This window comes from Leptonychotes weddellii, chromosome 2 (genome assembly GCF_054177405.1).
Source record: "Leptonychotes weddellii isolate Sample4059 chromosome 2, ASM5417740v2, whole genome shotgun sequence".
NCBI lineage: Eukaryota > Metazoa > Chordata > Mammalia > Carnivora > Phocidae > Leptonychotes > Leptonychotes weddellii.
Window position 1 is genome coordinate 168,482,283 of NC_138370.1, and position 17,410 is coordinate 168,499,692.

The 17,410-nt window shown below is 42.5% G+C and overlaps 1 protein-coding gene across 3 annotated transcripts in view; it reads right to left on the reverse strand.

The window, feature by feature from the left end:
- The window catches only part of C1QTNF7 (C1q and TNF related 7), a 106,275-nt gene extending 98,396 nt beyond the window's left edge, over positions 1-7,879 (reverse strand). For 2 of the 3 annotated variants that reach the window (XM_081812594.1, XM_081812595.1), the window contains exon 1: positions 7,410-7,664. In XM_081812594.1, the coding sequence (XP_081668720.1) occupies positions 7,410-7,422 (13 nt within the window). In that variant the 5' untranslated portion in view covers positions 7,423-7,664. Of the gene's footprint in view, positions 1-7,409; positions 7,665-7,735 lie in introns of those variants that run through there. The other variant, XM_081812597.1, reaches the window with a different exon arrangement.
- Between the last annotated feature and the right edge of the window lie 9,531 nt (positions 7,880-17,410).

Sequence of the window (17,410 nt, forward strand, 5' to 3'; positions counted from 1 at the left end):
CTTAACATATCTTGCATTATTTGTCTCAGAGGTACAGATCTGAGATTCAACAGTCCTGCACAATTCACAGTGCTTAACAGAGCACATACCCTCCCCAGTGTCTATCACCCAGTCACCCCATCCCTCCCACTGACCAGTGGTGTTTTAATGGAAGGTGTTGCCTTATTAAGTATTAACTTTTTGTTACTGGTGGCACTGAAGCTGGAGGTGAGATCTGTAGTGAGGATAAATTCTAAAAGTCTCTTTGGGGCGCCTGGGTGGTTCAGTCAGTTAAGCATCTGTCTTCGGATCAAGTCATGATCTCAGGGGCCTTGTATTGAGCCCTGCGTCAGCAGGAAGTCTGCTTCTCCTTCACCTTCTGCCCTGCTTCCCTCCACAACCCCCCCGCGCCCCCTGGCTCATGCTCTCTCTCAAATAAATAAATAAAATCTTTAAAAAAAAATTCTAAAATTCTGTTTGGATACATGTCCCTCTCAGCCTCAGGGACAAACAGGGGGATGATTAACAATTTCTGAGATATTTTAAAGGCCTGGCACATAAAACTGTCATCAAGAAATGAAAGTTTTTGTTAAGTTTCCAGATTATATTGGAATCATATAAAATTGCCATTTTTGGCAGGTGAGAAGTCTTCCACTGAACCACCAATGCGCCATTTTTGGTAGGTAATAAAATAGTTGAAGGTCAGGAATTTTATACGATTCATCGTAATTCATACAAAGGCAAAGGAATGGACCCGATTCTTTAGGCCTATGACACATAGAAAAAAGGGGTGCCTGAGAAACTGTGGAGTTCACTGTGCACAGGTATTGGGTTGTGAGGAGTGTGGTCCAAGGACAGATTTTTCAAAGGCCCTCCAAGACCATACCAAGGAATATGGTCTTTATTGTGAAGGACAAGAGGAGATGCTAATGATCCGAGAAACTGATAGAAATCTACCCATAATAAATGAGTTGTTAATTGTGATAAATTCAAAGAATCCCTTGACAAAGATTCCACTGATGTCAAATTCGATTTCACAGTGAAGTGGGATAAGAATTACTTCGTAAAAAGTTTTTTCTAAAAAAAATAAATAATGATCAAAGAAAGACACTGAAAAAAATCATTTACCAACTTAAAAGGATGAGCTCCTTTGGGGATGTTGGCAATTGGCAAGGCTACCAACTAATGTCTTACTGACGGTTCTCAAATATCGTTAGGGTACATCTGGCAGGATGTGTTTTCAGGCATCTACATAAGCTGTGGTTTTCTGTTATTGGCAGATGAAAAGGCTGTAAAACTGCAAAAATTTAATGTTATTTTATAATTAGCCTTTCATTAATTAGGACTAACTCCCTCCCCTTGAAGTAGAGATGGACAAACATGGGTTTAACCCTTCTTCTAGCTCCATGGCCTTGGACAAATCACCTTACCCTGCTCTTGTCTTTCAAACAGGAGTACACCCAATTCTGTGCTGCCTGCAGACTAATGATGAGATGCGGTAGTAGACCATTCTATGGGATTATTACTGTATCTAGCAGAGTCACTCTATGTTCATGGTGGAAAAAAAAACCAAAAACCTTTTGTTTAAAATAAATTTTAGTTAGAAAAGGCAACCATCAAGAGTAGACCACAAAATAGGAATCCTTTCTGGGAGTCCATGTGACAGAGTGGACAGGGTGTGGGGTTTTGGAGATGGGCATAACTTGAGTTTAAATACCTGCCTATCTCATCATGCTTGTGGGATCTTAGGTAAGCTGCTCACCTCTCCTCCTCTGAAAAATGGGGATATGGAGACAGTGTTTGTAAAGTATTGGCACATGGTAGGTGCTTAATAAAAAGACTCTATTAATCATCATAATACCTCCTCTGGTGACAAACTTTGGAGGAGCCATTTCATTAGTTATTGGGGCACACATTTCATTGATGATTGTTGGATACCTATTGGGTGAGTGACAAAATAACTTTGTGTTCTCCACCTCCAGCTTATTCCAAGAATGTTGCCTTGTCCTTTGTGTGTCTTTGTTTCAAGATTATGCAGAGCAGAAAATAAAAATTCCTTGAAAGCAACACTTCCTGCTTTATCTTCTGAAGGTCCAAGTCCAAGTGTATGTGCTGGGAGAGTTAGAGTGGGGGGCCTTTGATATGAGATTTCCCCCCGACGTGGAGACCGAAGGTCAGGGATGGGTACATCTGTGAGAAGCAGAAACGTTGGTTCTGTGTGGCCCGGGATTGCTCAAACACAGGTTCCCATCCTGGACAGGGATTCCCAGTTCCCAAGCAGGGTTTGAAAACAGAATCCACAGACATCTAAGAGACATGGAATTTATAAGAGTGGGTATAACTGGTGTGAAGGAAGACCTCTTTGGTATTGGAAGTCATGGGGACAGGAGCTGGGTAATATCTGAAACCTGAATTCCTGTTGGCATAGACTCTTGGAAACAGATTCAAGTTGAAGGAAAAACAATGAGAAAATGTGACACTTCTTGGAGACCTGCGTTTGTAAATTGAGTCAGACCCGCCATAGTGGTAGAGCATCAAAGAATCTAAAGATGCATGAATTCCTACTCTCTGGAAGCTGACCACCTTTTTGGGAGCTGGAGGAGGTCCTATGCCACCTACTTGAATCACTACCATTTGGAGCGCTACAAGGTCCTGATGTATGAACTGCAGTTAAGACTCCTCTGTCACAAGAGGTAGGCAGCTAAATTTTGCAAAAGACACACAGCCAAGATGGTGGGTAAATGTTTCTCCTGAAGGGATATATTAAAATATACCCTCCCCCAATCACTGTGTGCCAATATCACTACTATGTAATAGCCATAAAACTTTTGCACACCCTCAAATTCTTTTGGAAATATGCCTTGATATGGAGAAGCAGTTTGGAAATGTGATTTAATAGGGAACTGTATAGTTAATGATCTCCATAAAAGTGCATAGCGGTCTATCTTCATGGAGTTTGAGGTGTCAGAAGGCCCTTGGACATCCACTAGCTCCTCCTGTCTCTTCCATCCCCCACCCCCTCCCATTTTACAGGGCTGAATCTGGATTTAGCGAGGCCCCAAGGTTATTATTCTAACAGACTACTGTGATGGTCAGGGCCTTGGTGTAGCAGGTTTAGGGGGCTGGGTCCTACAAGCATCTCCACCCTTTAACTGCTGTGTGAACACCTACTGCTCTTATCTCTTGTCTAGACAAACATCCGTTTCTTAACTGGCGATTTAGTCTCTGCCCCTTCTGGACACTGATTAATCATCTTAAACCACCATTCTAATAAACTGCCAAGGAGTTACTTTCTTGTTTACAAACTTATAATGATTATTCCATTAAAAAAAAAAATCTAAACTTTGTGGTTGGCATTCAAGGCTTGCTATGATCTGATTCCAACCAAGTCTGGCTCTTTTCTTTCTTTCTTTCTTTTTTTTTTTTTTTTTTTTTTTAACCAACTAAGTCTTTTGAGCTCATTTCCCTCTGCTCTGTATGCATGTACTTTGTTCTGCTAGGGGAGCTTTGCTGCTACTCCCCATGTTGTCCTCTTTCATGCTTTTACTAATGTTCTTGCTGCCTGGAATACCCCTCCCACCAATCCCTATCCATCCTTCAAGGCTAAATTACATATTCCCTCCTCTGAGGAATCTTCCCTGGGTGAGGGAAACAGAGCATCAGATGGGCCTGAGTTTGAGAGCGTACTCTGCTCCTTACTTCCTAGAACATCTCAGGCAGGTTATTGAATTTCTCTAGGGTTCAGTTTTCTCATCTGTGAGATGAGCAAATCAATACCCATCGTGTAGCCTTATGAAGTACACATGGGTTAGTCATACTGTGAAGTGCTTGGCATAGTTCCTTGTACATGGTAAACATCAAAGAATGTTACATACTACTCTGATTATTCCAGGGAACTGCAGGCTCCTTTTCTGTGAATTCCCATTCACTCTGAGTCCTCTTATATCCTTCCTTGTAAATCTAGTTTTGCCTTTTAGATATTGGATCCCATGTGTTGTTTTCCCCATGGGATTAATAACTCCTTGAAGGTGGGATCATGTTTTCATTAGCTTGTGTCCTGTGCATTGCCCTCTATGCAGTAGTCCCTCAAACCACAGGCAAAGGTTGACCTCTCGAGTGTGAAATTTGGATGTGACAATAATTTGCTTTGTCTTCACTTTTCTCTTCCCTCTAAAAGTTGACAATAGTTAAAAAAAAAAAAAGTCAGTTTCCTTAGATATGAAAATCCCAGTTGTGGGGTTTTTGTTTCCTAGAAAAATGGAAGACAATGCCTGAAGAGGCTGGTAGAGATTGATAAATTTCAACTAAACCTTGGGAAATGCATGTGCTGGGAGGCCATGTGGCCTCAGCTAACTGGGCCAACTCAGCCTCGCCATTGTCCACCATGCATTCCATATTCCATGGTTTGTGTGATACTCCTGGTTGCGGGGGGGAATGATTTTACATTCTGATGAGTTTGGAAAACATTAGATTCTAATGACCCACTCATGGAGAGACAGAGATGTCGTAAGAAACTAAAATGTGTAAGAAGTCCTACAGTAAAAAAACCAGCTAATAAGAGTAGCTAACATTCATCGAGCTCTCTTGTGGCAGATACTTTGATAGTAGTCCCTTTACATGAATTCTTTAATTTAATCCTCAAATGCTTTATCCTCTTTAAGAATGGATATAATTATTATCCTCACTTAACAAAGTTCTCACAGCAGTTAAGAGTTGGAGCTGGGATTGGAGCTGGGATTGGAATCAGGTATTTGTAACCCCAGAACCTGAGTTCTGGTCCACTGTGGTACACAGCTTTTCACATTCCCCAATTTGCCTGACCAGGAAATGCTTTTGGTTATCCTCTTATTAATAACCCATGAAAGTCCTGTTCCTTGGGTTGCACTCGGGTAACAGAGCCTTGCCTCCCCAAGCTACTTGGTTCATGGGAGCAGCCATGACCTTTCCACCTCTGCACCTTTGCTCACTGACCTCTGCCTACAGGCTCCTGCCCCCCTTGCCTCTCTCATGATATTTTACTCCTTCTCCAGCTTCTAGTTCAAATGCAACTCTACGAGGAGCTTTCTTTGATGTTGGCAGGTTGATGTGCAAAGCCCTTCTGTGTTCTCCACTGTTGTTAATGTTTGGTTTCTCTGTCAAGGGATATTTCCAAAGAGCCTTGGTAAGGTTTCTGGCAGAGTGGACACTCTGTTAGAGTTTGGTGAATTACAATCTTCCTAGCTGCCCTAGGGGGTCACTTCCTGAGCGACCTGGGGCTCTTCAGGTCATGGGTCATGGACTTGCGGGTGTGACTGTAGCTGGCGATCTGGGCTGAGTCTGGCTCCAACCCTTTTCAGGTTCGGACACCATCGCTCCCAAGCGCCCTGGCAGTTCGTTAGTTAACATTGTCCTCCCTCTGCGCCTTGCAGATGTGGCCTCTCCCCAGCCTCTATGAGGTGAGGAGGACGATTAAGTCACATCAGGCCTCTCACCAGTGTCCTTTTGGGGACAAACCTGACCTGTCCTTTCCAGGGTGTTGTCCAGGTTTCATTACAAAGCCCCCCAGTGGCTGTGCCTCAGATGAGTCAGCTGGCTTGGGGCTTCATTAGCAACTCTAATTGCCTTTTTGTTTTTGTCCTCTTTGGGGCCTTCTCAGGCCCAGAGGTGGGGCCTGGCAGGCCTGGCTTCCAGAAATGCCGCCAGCCTCCACAAGAGCCCATGATGGGAAGTCCGCGCCCCGCTCCCCAGCAGCCACGTCATGCCACACTGTGCATTTCTGGGCCACACCCTTCCCCAGGGTGCACTTAGGCGCCATGCAACTGCTGGCCATCCCAACTCCCTGGCTGCCTGTGATGAGGTCATGGGGTGGGGTCCTGGAGACCCCCCTCCAAATAGGGTGGGGGCTTCCCCAACTGGCCCCGGAATGGTGGAGAGGAGGAGATGAGAATAATCTTGTCCGTCCTACTCACTGCTCCCTCTCTTGAGCTTGCATGGCCGGTGTGGATAGAAGTGGAGGGAGGACGAGAGAGCAGGGAAGACAAGGGGAGGAGGACAGTGGAGGGGCAGGCACGGATCTCTCACTGTCTCTACTAACAACTGCGGATGGAGAAAGGAACTAGCAGTTTCTCTTGACCACCTTGCAATGAGCCGATCGAGCTGCCTTCTCTCTTCTCTGTAACAATGTCCTTCTTCTTATCGTAAACTCTTTTTTTTTTCCCCCATGGAGACCACAAAAGGTAGGGGTAGCCACCATAATCCATCTTATATAATTAGAATTTGATGCAGAAGGAAAAAATATCCCAGAAACAGAGTGGCAGCTGGTCCGGCAAGGCAGGTAGAGCCCCTCCCAACCCAAGCATGTTTCCCATTCTCCCCCAGGCCCATCGGGCATGTTTTGCTTTTACTTCTGCACCAGTGGGTTTTGTAGACTGAGGTTGCCTAGATGTCCCAGACCACTCAAGCTTGGTTAAACCCATGCGGCTTTGTAGCCTCCGCCTGTGAGTACATATGTGTGCGCGGAGGAATGAACATTCCGTTAAAATCGCAGCCTGCCGGAAGAATTTGCTGATAGATCTCTCTGGATAGCTAGTTATTTGCACCTGGAATTCTGCCTCGGAAACGTGGGAAATCTGGTAACAGAGACTTTCCCAGGGAAATAGGAACAGCACACCACACATTTATGTGCCCCTCCACCTAAAACCACAGCATACTTCCCATATGACCAATGCCATAGAAAACCAAGGAATATTCGAGCCTCTCTGCTCCCTACCTGTATCAGAGGCACAATCAAGAGGGCAAAGCCACCCTACCCAGACACTAGCATTGTCAGTCAACTGCAACTGGAATGAACAAACTTGGAGTTTTTTCTTTTTTCTCCCAGGACATCATAGCCGTAACGTCCTCATCGTGTCGTTACAAAGGAAAAGCCAAATGATTTATTTAACTTTTAAAAACATATTCTGCAAAAAAGGTTATAAGAAGTCATAGTAACCACACTCAAGAGGATTTTTGGGAGTGATGTTAAACTCTTCCATGGGAAAGATTTCTGAGTTAATACAAAGATCATAGCTCCGGAAGTTGAGTTACATATATCGGGGTAAGAAAACACAGATACTCTGACCCGGGCAATAAATGAGCCCATCACCACATTAGTGAATGTGAGACACACCAGGTTGGAGATTCTGAGGACTCTCCTGCACACATTTTCTAACAGAAATCTCATTTTTCAAATAGTCAAAGCTTTCACAGAGGTTTGCATCAAGCGGAATAGAAAGCAGGAGAAGGCATGAATGCCAAGGATTTCCAACCTCGGATTTATAATTTGTTGACACATTTTTACAAGTTCCCCATTTCTTTACAAGTAGCTGTCTTAAGTTCTCCCAGTAAATATTTTTGACAAAGGCCAAACAGGAGGGAAAAAGAGAAAAAGTGCAATGAAAAGAGTGGCTTACCTTTTCTAGGCATTGCTGATGTCAAAATTTCCCCCAAAACATGAGGCTTTTTTGCTTTGGTTGTCCCATGAATTTAGAAACCATTAAAAAATTTAAAGAAGAAATATGTGCGTCTTATTCGAAGCTGCTTCAAAACAATACAAAAAATAACTCGGCGAAAAATAAAGTGCTCTTCTGAGCATAAGAATGTGTTTGAAGCTTGGAGCTCATGCTGTTGCATGAAGTTTTGCAACTGTCTTTCTCAGTTTAAACAACCTCCTGCTCCTCCCCGCCACTTGCCAACGTCTATAATTTAAAGCAACTGCGATCCTTCCCATAATACTCACATTTCAAAGAGCTTAATATATACGCTCGTTAGGAAAGAGTAGGAGCCGGTGACGTTCTTCTGCAAACCCCGGACCGAGGCAAATGGGAAGCAAAGTTTCAGGTATCTGAGCAATTCTATTTCTCCCTTTTATCCGTAGCTCTTCTCACTCTGTGACTTCAAGTTGTTTCTTTGCCTTTTCAAGTGATGCCTTGAGACCAAATGGCATCACTTCACTGGAAGCAAAAAACAAAACAAAACAAAACAAAACAAAAACCACACAGAAAAGTTTCTGTCTCAACTTTTAGAACAATGATACTAGTGAAATTGTGTTTAAACATCACTTTTGCTAACACAATTATTTCCATGCAATTCTTCCCTAATTCATCTATTTGAAAAATGTAAAATTAGTATACATTATATTTTCATAAAAGGGGAAAATACCTAAACTGATGTCATTTGAGTTGGACTTATTTTAACCTGCATCCTGTATGTGAATCATAAACTCTAGGAGGGATACTTGCTTTGCAGAGTGTGTCCATGTAGCTGGGTAAGTTTCTGACATAGAGACTGTAATCAATGATTTTACTCTTTCAATCATGCTTCCCTACCTGCCATTAAACACACACACACACACACACAATTTGTGAATTCAAATTACAGCCAACTTAAAGTGGTGATTTTAAAAATATTTATAGCATATCTTAAAGCAGGTCTTGCTCAGTACCTGATAGATAATAAGTACTCAGTAAATACCTGCTGCATGAATAAAGTATTGCAGAGGCTCAGATCATTCAACGGTTTTGACAATTTGGGTTTGCATCGAGAATATGTTTCCATCTGGGAAGGATATGTCAAAGGTTGTACAGAGAGTAGACAGGACAATGTGTGCTCTTGCCAGATTTAATGAACAGCTATGATATAATAAAATCTCCTAAGTTAGTATAGAAAACATTAGTTAAGTAAATAAAGCATTTGGTGGAGAATAGGGATGTCGACACGGGCACGATCTACTCAATATGCTTACTATGTAAACTTACGCAAACAATTACAGAACCAAAACCTCATTCATTATATTAAAACCATAGATTATTTTCCGCTGTGTTTTTTGAATCACCTAAAGTAACTATTACGCTAAGGACAGGGGACAATACCTCTAATTGAAATAGTGCAAAGAGAGAAAGGGTCTAAAACTGCAGAGAAGTGGTAAGGTTTCAGATTTTCTTTGCTATGAAAGCAGAAAAAAAGGTAGAGTCTATTTGCTCTGGCTTCCACTCAGGAGACATCTATAGGCACTAGGACATGTGGTGTCCCAGACCTGCATCCGTGAGTTTCTAGTTACGTGACCTTACATATTGAATTCCTTTCTTTAAGCATTTGCTTCCTTAATTGTGAAAGATTAAATACAAATATGTTGAACAACCCATTTGTATATATACACAGAATGCTGCATTTATCCAACCAAAGTTAATTAAACACCTCATTATGTTACTTAGCAGGACCAATTGTGAGTCACTGTGATTTACCACAGAAGCTAGTGTTGCTTCCCCTGACCAGTGCCAAAATTGGCAAAGGATGTGGGGTGCCGCTCTAACAAAAACCCACACTAAGTGCTATTGGCCAAGTAGTCAGGAGCTGAGTGGCAAGGAGATGGATACCAGAGGCTGGAAAGGTGAAATGCCGTGTTTTGCCCCAGCAGCACATTTGGTGAAACAGACATCTATGATAACTTGCAAAACCATCTGTGCCGGGGTGCCTGGGTGGCTCAGACGGTTAAGCGTCTGCCTTTGGCTCGGGTCATGATCCCAGGGTCATCGGGCTCCTGGCTCAGCGGGGAGCCTGCTTCTCCCTCTCTGTCTGCTTCTCTCCCTGCTCATGCTCTCTCTCTCTCTCTGTATCTCTGTATCTCAAATGAATAAATAATAAAAAAATCTTAAAAAAACCCCCCATCTGTGCCACATAAACCTGTAGCTCCAGGACGAGAGGCTGGGGATGGGGTGGGGGTGCGTCGCGGGGAAACATCCATTGTGTGCGTTGGCGGCTATTGACTGCATTTTGTAAGGTGTTTCAAGAAGGAGATGAGCCCCCGAAAGAAATGGCTAAATTATAAACAGAAATAAAATGGAATAAGGAGATAGTACCTAAATTTGATGGCTTTTAGGAACCTACCAATCTTTTGAAGGTCTTATATTGCTAAAGTAACTATAAGCCTGTACTAGAAATGTCCTTGAAGACTGAAAACAACCTCTCCCACCAGCAGGTGAACGGTCGGCTGCATGGAGCGCTGACTCCCCAGCATACATAGAGGTAACAAGGGGAGCCCCTCAGAAGGAAGAACTCATGGCCATTGAGAAAAAGGGACAAGGAAGTTCTCCCCAGAGAACAGAGCCAGGCCCACAGCCAGAACATCTTCCTCCTGTAAGGCAGAGGGCCTTCACTCTGTCTGCCTGGCCATATGTGGCTTCAGTGGCTGGTGTGTGTCTCCTATTCTTCCCCTTTCTGAAGCAAAATTTTTGTTGTAGTTGTATCATCACAGTTACTCCATTTGTAGTGTGTGTGTGTGAGAGAGAGAGAGAGAGGAAACTTGTTTTTTGTGGTGATAGAGATCACTTTCCCTTTAGTTTACAGAGCACTGGATCAAGAGATGGCACATCCAGACTTATGACAAGAACTTCACATAACTCAGAAGTCTGCACTTTGATCTGAACGCAGTGACCAGATGGAATTTGAGGTTGTTTCCTTTGAAGAGGCATGGATTCTGTGTTTGTGTTTTTTTCCTTACACATAACGAAAGAGGGAAGAAAATGAATATTTGGTGACCAGAAGAGTAAATTATGGCAGATATATTTAGGATTTTGTGTTGTCTACAGATTCCTTACCATTTCCTGGCCTCCCTTGCGGTTTGGTTGACCACATGACTGATTTTGGCCAACGGGATGTGAGCAGGAGTAATGTAGGGTTAATTTGGGGCTGAGGTAGTTAGCAGATGGTGTACCTACTCCACATTTTTTCTCTCCCTTCTGTCCCTATGGCAGGAAGCAAAAGAGGTGCTGGAGCTCCATAGTAGAAGGCACCCCAAACCCTGAGGCATCCTTAGAAGATGCTGCATGGGAGAACTGCCTGACTGCATCAGATACTACTGAATTGAAAACAAACCTATGTTGTGTTCCCCAGTGAGTTTGAGGGTTTGTCAGAGTTGGCTAGTGTCTATTACACTAATACAGATACCTGCCTTGGAAGATTCTTAGAAGATTAAAAGAGGTAATATATGCAAAGAATGCAGAACAGGGCCTGACACAATAAAAACTACCAAACAAATGATGGGTATTTTTATATTAAACATAAATCCCCACTTTCTTGCTCTTGTAAACCGATCTAGCTAAGTGTCAGTTGTGAACACTATAAATTTTAAGGTTTATGAATGGTGCGCTATTGGGCTAAGTAAATTGGAAACCAGGGAAAGATTAGTGACAGAAATAGACACTGAAAACAAAATTTATTTTCCATCTTTAAAAATATTTGCATTTATTAAGAAAATTGTCCAATGAGTTGCTGTCAGCTTTCACAAGCAACCTTCAAAGCAGGGGATAAAGGAAGTTGTAAACTCCAAGTTACAAGCTAAATATACGTTTTAGCATTTGACTGGTGTAAACTCCACTACCCAAACATTTATTTTACTGTGTGTACAGAACAAGGCTGTCATCCTGACATTGACTGTTCCAGGCTGCTCCTCAGCTGGAGTGTGCTAAATAGTGTATTAGTGCTAGTTGAGAGCTAATATTTTCAAAAGCTGTCCTCTACTCAGGCCATGTGTGGTTGGCTTTGAACTGCCCTAAACGGGGGCACAGAAGGTCCCGTTTCATACATTTTGTCTCTAACTCAAGTATTTTGAGCACTCCCCACTAGAAATATGGCTTCCTTCACTCTCCAAACTCTTTTTTTTTTTTAAAGATTTTTTATTTATTTATTTGAGACAGAGAGAATGAGAGACAGAGAGCATGAGAGGGAGGAGGGTCAGAGGGAGAAGAAGACTCCCCGCCGAGCAGGGAGCCGGATGCGGGACTCGATCCAGGGACTCCAGGATCATGACCTGAGCCGAAGGCAGTCGCCCAACCAACTGAGCCACCCAGGCGCCCCTCCAAACTCTTTTAAAAAGGTCAGGCCCTTTTCTCTTCTACCATTTTAAAGCAATGGTGACATCAATGAGGAACATTTGTTGAGCATCAGTTATGTACTAGGCACTGTTTTATGTGCTCTATAAGTGTATGAACTCATTTAATCTTTTCAACAATCCTGTGAGGTAGATACCAACATTGTCCTCAATTTACAGATGGGGAACCTAAATAAAGTACAGAGAGGTTAAGTGACTAGCTCAAGGTCACATAGCCAGTAAGTAGCAAAGCTTTTTTTTTTTTTTTTAAAGATATTATATATTTATTTGAGAGAGAGAGAGCGAGAAAGCAAGAGTGCAAGCAGGGGGAGAGGCAGAGAGAGAGGGAGAGGGAATCTCAAGCAGACCCCCTGCTGGGCATGGAGCCCTGAGATTATGACCTGAGCTGACGCTTGAGTCAGACCATGAGTCTGATGCTTAACTGATTGAGCCACCCAGGCGCCCCACAAAGCTGGGATTTGAATGTAGGTTGTCTGGTTCTAGTACCTGAACTCTTCAATCCTGGTTAAAACACAATCTCCATGCGAAGTGAAGAGAATACGCTTACACCATATATTTTCCTTAGCATCCATTACATTAGAGATGAATACAGATTACTTCTGAAAGACACGCTAGAGGCAGCAGGTTGTTATTCTTGGAAAACATTCAGTTCCCTATCTGAATGTAATTATAAAGTTTGAACATTTTTCATATATTAAGGTTTGTGCTCGTATGGTTAACTTTATTTCTTCTCCTTTGCTTGCATGCAGCAGCCAAGTTTCCAATTATATCCTAAAACCCAGGTGGCTTCATCTGGATTTTATAATAAAGTGCTTACTGAGTTCTATCAAACATGTGAAGATATCGAGGAAGAGGCCAAAGGAAAAATGAATCTTGTTGGAAAATTTCATCTTCCTCTTGAAAGATGTTACTGAAGTTTAGAGATTGGAGAGTAAATGAAATGTTCTTTATCGAGAGTGGTAGGAAATAATCCAATCCTAAGTTTGAGGTGAAGCCACTCAGGGGGTGTTGACCCTGCACCAGAGGATCAGATGGTACACAGATGCCTACTGTGTGCTTGTCACTATTAGCTCTGAGATATGGAGACGGGACAGAGCCATTTCTTTGAGTTTCTCAAGCACTCACTTTCATGGTTTCCAGTCATGGTGAGCAAATCTGAAAACCTGTTTTAACTTTCTTGGTGATAAAAGGTAGCAGATCAACTTATTGCAAGTAGTCAAAACTAGAAAAAGAGACTATCTGTAAATCATAGAATTGCAGATTTGGAAGAAGATTTGAGAGGATCTAATTCATTCTCTCTCTGCTCTTGAGCCTTCTACGTAGCCTTGGCAGAACGCCATTCCACTTCTGTTTGACAGCTCCCAGGGAGAGGGGCCACAACTTCACCAGGTTATTCTCTGAGTAACAGTAAATATTTCTGTTCCATTTTCCACACATAAAAGCTGTTACAATTTCCAAAGGCAACATTCAGCCTTTTCCCTCCCCACAGGTCCATCTTCCTTATCCCAAGTTTGATGATTCTGGCTCTTTCAACTGTTTTTCATGCAACATGATTTCAATTAGGTTGCCATCTTGGTTGGTTGCCCTTCGTGAACCAATATCCAATTAATTGTTAAATGGCTCATGAGCACTGTAGTAAGCTTATCAAGAAATCAACAGTCTGAGTTATAGTCTGAACTCTGATATTGGCCTTGAAAACTCATTTTCCCACTCTGGGCCTGTGTGTATGTCCCTCCTATGTCACAGCACTTTGAAGTGCCTTGCTTGGCCTTTGACTCTTTCCTCTGCAGGATCTTTCTTTCATGAGTTGGTCACCCAGTATTTGGAACCTATAGAACTAATATGACCTCTCCTGTAGCACCATTTTTCTCATGCCTGCTGGCTCTCACTTCCTGGAGATAATACATTCCCTTCAGGTTTAATATCTCAAAAGCAAAACCATTTTCCCTCAAACTCACTCTTCCTGAGTTGCCTAATCCTGCCATTAGTACCACAATCCTCTCAGGTTCTCAGAATTTTAAATATTGCTTTCACTCCCTCTTTTACTTCCCCAAAACATTCCATCATAAAATCCTGATTGTCCTTTCTTTATTATGTCTCTAAAATCTGGCATCTTGATGCACTTATATTATTACGGTTTATTTATCCCAGTGTTTCCCTGGGGTGTTGTCTGTGGAATCATATTCTGGAATGTTCCATGGGAAGGGACAGGGTAGTAAAATAAGTTTGGATGATACTAGTTATATATAAGAATCTCTTCATCTGCCATAACAAAATGTCATAAACTGGGTGCTTCAAACCATAGAAATGTATTTTCTCATGGTTCTGGAGGCTGGAGATCTGAGATCAGAGTGCCAGCAGGTTTTGGTTCTGGTGAGAGCCCTCTTTGTGTCTTGTAGAGGGTACCTTCTCGCAGTGTCCTCACATGGCAGGGAGAGAGAGTTCTGGTGTCTCTCCCCCCACCCCCCTTTTTTTTAACAGGACACTAATCACATCATGAGGGCCCAACCCTTGTGACATCTAAAATTAAATATCTCCTAAAAGCCACATCTCCAAATGCCATCACATCAAGTGTTAGGATTTCAACCTATGAATTTTGGGGGAACACAATTCAGCCCATAACATTCTGCCCCTGGCCCCCCAAAATTCATGTTTTTCTTGTATTCAGAATGCATTCATTCTGTCTCAACAGCCCCAAAAGTCTTGACTTGTTCTAATATCAACTCTAAAGTCCAAATTCTCATTTAAATATCAGCTAAGTCAGATATGGGTGAAACTGTAGGTAGGATTCATCCTGAGGCAGATTTCTCTCCAGCTGTGAACCTGTGAAACCAGTGAAGTTGTGTGCTTCCAAAACAGGCATAGGATAGACATTCTCATTCTAAAAGGGAGAAATAGGAAAGAAGAGGGGATAATAGGCCCCAAGCAAGCCCAAAACTTAGCAAGGCAATTTGCATTACATCTTAAGTTTTGTGAATAATCCTCTTTGGTTTGATGCTCTGCCCTCCAGCCTGCCTGTGGTGGTAGGATCACCCCCACAGTTTAGCAGGGTGCCCACACCCATAAGGCTATGCTGGGTGGTGGTCTCACTCTTTGAAACTGAGGTGGAGGCAGTCTCGCCCCTGGGTCTGTGCATTCTGGGTCTGTAGTGAGAGTGGTAGCCCTGATGATTTCTGAATTGCTTTGGGGGTTCCTTCTTCCCTTTTCCAGAAAGGTTGTACATGTTTACAAGCAAAGACCAATATGGTCCCATCCTATAAAATCCAAAAAAAAAAATTGACAACCTTCCTTCATTCTTTCCCACCTTTTTTTTCTCCTTTGCTTCAAAATGACAGTGTCTCTGATGATAAAGTCTCATCTCTATTCCTGGCTTCTGTTGAGATGTCTGATTAAGTTCGTGAGCTCCACCAATGATCTCTTTATCAAATGGTTGTTCAGCTACACCCTTAGTGTGCTCTTCAGAACAAGCCTTCTCATTTTTACAATATGAATAGGCTGAGAATTTTCTGAATCCTCAAGTTCTGGTCTCTTTTTGCTTAACAATTCTCTCTTCAATTAATCTATCTCTTTTGGCATTTCACTGTAAGCAGTCAGGAGAAAGCAAACCAAACATCCAGTTTCATTGCTCACACATTCTACCTCCCACAAAACACTAGAATACAGTTCAACCACACTCTCTGCTGATTTTAAGATTTTAAAAAAGGATTCCCTTTCCTTCACTTCCCAATAACATGTTCCTCATCTGTCTGAGACCGTGCCAGGATTACCATTAATGTCCATATTTCTCATATACCCCAAAACTCTTCCAGTCTCTGTCCATTACTCAATGCCTAAGTGGTTTCCATATGTTCAAGTATTTGCTACGGCAGCTCCCTGCTTCTCGGTACCAAAAGCTGTCCTAGGCTGCTTGGGCTGCCATAACAAAATACCGTAAACTGGTGGCTTAAACAACAAACACTTATTTTCTTACAGTCCTGGAGGCAGGAAGTCTGAGATCAGGGTGTCAGTGTGGTCAGGTTCTAACGAGGGCTCTCTTCCTGGTGTTTTACATGGCTGCCTTCTCACAGTCCTCACATGGAATGGGAAGTGAGAGCCCTGGTGTCTCTTCCTTTTCTTATAAGGGCACAAAGCCTGTCATGAGACCCTCACCCTCATTACCTCACCTAAACCAACTTATTTCCCAAAGGCCCCACCTCCAGATACCATCACATTGTAAGTTAGGGCTTCAATGGATGAATTCTGGAGTAACACAATTCAGTCCAAAGCAATCTCATTTAGGATATATCATTTAGGTATTTCTAGGTTAAAAACAACAACAACAACCTCATGACTTAAAACAGCAACCATTTATTATTCTTCATGAATCTGTGGGTTGACTGAGGAGTTCCATTGATCTTGGCGGTGCTTGGCTACGCATTTCTTCTAATCTTGGTGGGTGCTGACTCCTATGTTTTTGGTCTTCTGGCTATTGGCTGATCTCAGATGGCCTTGGCTGGGGCAATTGACTAGGCTTCTTGAATCTTCTCCAGAAGGATAGTATGGACATGTATTCAGGCAATTGTAAGAGTCCAAGAGAAGAAGTGAAAATATGCAAGTATTTTTTCAAGTTTTTGCTTGTATCAAGTTTGCTATTGACCCATTGGCCGAAGCAAGTCACATGCTCGAGCCCAGAGTCAGTGTGAGTGAGTCTACGAAAGACACAGACACAAGATGATGTGAAAAATCTGCACCATGAGTGCAATCAATCTCTCACTAAGGGGTAAAATATTCCATATTTTCTAAAGAAACACTTGATTCAAAGAATGCTTAGATATTATGATACAAATATTGGGCAAAACACATTCAAGAAGAGGCTGTTCTAAGGTCATGACACTTGTGGGGAGAGGGAGAAAATGTTTATCTCCCTCTCACCTCTCATTTTCAGCCCATGGGAGAGAGAGAGGAAATACTACTGCCTTCCCTTTCCACAATCTTCCTTTCCTTGTTTAGCTTCCCTCTAATGAAGATGGTGTTATAATCTGCTGGGTCCAAGGTTGAAATTTACTGGCCACAGTTCACTAGTGGATGGAAACACAGACTTGACAGCTTAGGGCTTTTCTGGCTGGGCTTTTTTCTGATTCTGTGGTAGACCAGGGAATAACCTGTGTCCTCAGGGCTGAGCAGAGACAGTTCTCTTGTCTACCCTTTCATTTCCTGTGCTCAGGTGACGTGTATGATTTTCAGTTTCTTGCTTCTGTGTAGTACTAGGCAAGTCATCTCCCTGAAAGGTGGGTCCACCACTGTTTCAATCTGTTTTGGGCTTTTGATCCACATAGTTGATTAAATAAGTGGGTTCAGCATTAGTTTGGATGTGGGGATCAGAGATGTGGAGTAGCAAAGCTCAATTTGAATTGAAATTACAAACTTCATGCTTCGATGCCAAACATCAGAAAAGATCACCTTTACTTCTCCCTTACCAGGGGGTGGTGCAAGGGGCACTTGCAAAGCTAGTAAGTATTACTTTATTCCCTACTTGGCTAATAATTC